Here is a 3493-nt window from a genome sequence, read left to right as displayed (position 1 = left end):
ATATTTTAACCCTTTTGTTATCATATTTCTGTTGAGATGCTCTGTGTTTCTTTCAATTAATTTTAAATATAACAAAGAATTTAGTAAAATAACTTAGTTATCATTCAGCTAGTGTTAGGAACATAAATTGTGACTAAGGTTTGGTGGAAGATTTTAATTCAGAACTTTTGAAAAGAAGACATTTGTACTCAGAGCCAGAACCGGTTTCATCCGGATTGGTAATGAAAGGGTTAAGGGTTTTCTAGAAATTGAAAAGTAAACTAAAATATAACCTAAAGTAATTACCCTTTTAAGTTGTAGATCACACACCAAGGTAACACGTATTACTTTCTTCTTTTTTTTTTTTTTGGTTTCATTTTGACTTTTCCTTGTCATAAAGTTGTTGTCATTGTTTATTGTTGTTTTATTTGTTGTTGTCCCATTGTCTTTGCTGTTTCCATCATTGTCATTTGTTGTTCTTGTTTTTGTCATGACAATTGTTTTACTTATTATTGTTTGTTCCTTCATTTTTCTTTTTGCTATAATTGTCATTTGTTGTAGTTGTTGCTGTTCTTATTGTTGTTGTCATTCAGTGTTGATGTTGCTGTTGCTATTATCATATATTTCATGTTTGTTCTAAAAAGACTTTTTCTCTTTTTCCTACCTCTATCCTGATGTAGGTCAACCTTTACCTTAGCATGTGGCCCAGTGGTTAGGGTTCGATTTCTAGACACAACAGCATGTAATTTTGAGCAGTCCACTTCCCTAAAATGTAGCCCTCTCCTAAAATAAACCCTCCCCTTAAAATATAGATCCTTTTAAAATATAGCTCTTTCCTACAATACAAGCTCCCCTTAAAATATAACTTTCCTCTAAAATAGAATCTTCCCTTATAATTTATCCCTCCTTTAACATATAACTCTTCCCTTAAAATATAGCTCTCCCTTTAGTATATAGCCCTTGCCCTTATAATATAGCCTTTCCTTAAAATATAGCCATCCTTACCTAAAATAGTCATTCCTTAAAATATTATCCTCTCTTCCTTAATAAAACAGCTAAGCTGTCCCCTAAAATATAACCTTTATATAAAAATTTAACCCCCTTTCCCATTCCCTTATCTTTTTAACTGCATCAACCAATGTGGGATCCTCTACATGGTTGTTAATCTTGCTAGAAATAGCAGCCTGTTATTTAATAAAGAGAAGTGGACAATGGATAATGTGGTCTCAGATACACTATATCTGATGAGAAAAAGATAGGATGGTCACAGATGGAACGTCTATGAGCTTAGATTTGCTGGATCTGGATGACAATAATGTTGCTTTCTATTTTTATTACAGGACAAGTCGGGACTTAAACTCACTGCTAACTTGCTTGGAAAATACACAAAAGTCTGTCTCAAGTAGGTGTCCAATGCTTCTCCTTTGCTTTTTCCCTTCTCTCCTCTTCTAGAAAGTCAGTTGCTCATCAGGTCAGATCAGAAATTGTCTGCTAGTTACTAGTAATCATGTAAACCAGTGTTACCTGCTTTGGGATTGAATTCTTAGCGACTGAACCCTAGGGGATTACCTTGGTGCTAAATAAAGACTCTGACATAACATAAAAATAAACTGTATCTGTATACAAAGGTAGATTCAATAATGAAATACCCCATTTGTTACTTCATTTCTATCGAAATACACTGACTTTGTTTCAATTAATTTAGCAAATACTTAAAAATTTAGCAAAATAATTTTGTCATTGTTGTATATGATTAAGCTGGCATTTGGAACTTAAATTTGCATGAAATTTTGATAGAAGGTTTTAATTTAACCCTTTTGTTCCCATATTTCTTTTCAAATACACTGCTTTTGTTTCAATTAATTTTGAAAATAATGAAGAATTTAGTTTAATGATTTTGTCCTTTATTATGTGGGGATTTGAAGCATAAATTAGCATGACATTTTGATGAATTTAGATCACTTTAACCCTTTTGTTACCATATTTTTGTTGAAATACACTGCCTTTGTCATAATTAACTCTGAAAATACTGAAGAATTTAGTAAAATAACTTAGTTGTTAAACAGATTTACTGATGATGTCATGAAAAAACAGTATAACTTATCAATGACTTTCAAAAACTATACATCAATTTCATTGGCTGACTCCAGCAAAAATACTGACCAATCAAAACTTGTAGATTACAAATCAGTCAAATCGTGAGTGAGCTAAACACAGTTTATAAAAAAAAAAAAAAGACAATCACACAGTCACAGACAGAGAGAAGGCGTAGTTAATGACAGACAAGAGAGAACCGAATGCACCATGTGTCACATCAAGTGCTGTTCACTAATAACTGATGTGGAGGGCTAGAGCCATCTAATATGAAGAGGCCACAACAAGAACCACCAAGCTCTGACAAACATAAGGGCTGCATGATGACAGCCAACACTTGTATTCATTTATTCACTCTCTATCTCTCCCTCATCGTCATTATTTAACATCTGTGTTCCAAGATGGCGTGTGTCAGATTGTTTGAGAGGATCCGATGTGCCCAAAAGCTGTATCATGCTCCAGTGTCTGCTTTCACATCGTTTCTACAGCTGGATGTCTCCCCAATGCCAACCACTGAACATTGTGTGTGCTGGGTGCTTCTTTCCTGCCACCAGCACTAGCAAGGTTATTGTACAGTTTACAGGAGTACGAACCTCAGAAAGGGAAACTTTATTTAAGTAGATGAAAAGTATAAGAGAAGGAACCGAAGCGGAACAAGTTTCTTGCTGTAGAGAAGCTACATGATTACTCACATTTCAGAAGAGAGGGTGGGAGTGATCAAGGGAAGCTGAAGAGCAATGGGTTGGGGAGTAGAAGATGAGTGACAATATTGGGCAGCAGAATAATAATGGTGAAACAGTAGACAGGAGAAGGATGAGACCACTGGTCAGAAAAATAGGTGACAACATTCTTGTTCGTTAATTACTTTGAGGTTAACATAATTTTTGAGGGGTAACTTTTAGATACAAGCATAACTGTGTTGTTGAGAAGTTTGCTTCCTAACCACATAGTTCTGGGTTCAATCCCATTGATGCCCTGGGCCAATCAAAGCCTTGTGAATGGGTTTCATCTTCATCATCATGTGTCCACTTTCCATGATTTGACTGAGGACTGGCAAGCCAGAAGGCTGCACCAGGTTCCAATCTGATCTGGCAAGGTTTCTACAGCTGGATGCCGTTCCTAACACCAACCAATCCGAGAGCATAATGGGTGCTCTCGGAATGGTTGATGAAAACTGAAGGAAGCCCATTGTATAAATAAGTATATTTATGTGTGTATGTGTTGACATTATACTATAATTGTAAATGAATGACTTTCATTTGAAATCACGTATAAAAACTTGTCTGACCATGGGGGAAATATTACCTTGCTTGGAAACAGATAAGGGTTGATGACAGAAAGGGCATCTGGCCCAAGAAAATCTGCCTCAATAAACTGTCTGACTCATGTAAGCATGGAAAAAGTGGACATAACGATTACC

The 3493-nt window shown here is 35.4% G+C and overlaps 1 protein-coding gene across 2 annotated transcripts in view; it reads left to right on the top strand.

Annotated features, from left to right (window-relative positions):
- LOC106875569 (putative ATP-dependent RNA helicase TDRD12) overlaps positions 1-3493 on the top strand; it is a 36826-nt gene that overhangs the window by 31956 nt on the left and 1377 nt on the right. For both annotated transcript variants that reach the window (XM_014923774.2, XM_052975116.1), the window contains exon 26: positions 1320-1381. In XM_014923774.2, coding sequence (XP_014779260.2) covers positions 1320-1381 — 62 coding nt within the window. The remainder of the gene's footprint in view (positions 1-1319; positions 1382-3493) is intronic.

This window comes from Octopus bimaculoides, chromosome 20 (genome assembly GCF_001194135.2).
Source record: "Octopus bimaculoides isolate UCB-OBI-ISO-001 chromosome 20, ASM119413v2, whole genome shotgun sequence".
Classification (NCBI taxonomy): domain Eukaryota; kingdom Metazoa; phylum Mollusca; class Cephalopoda; order Octopoda; family Octopodidae; genus Octopus; species Octopus bimaculoides.
This window is presented reverse-complemented; position numbering and strand designations above follow the sequence as displayed.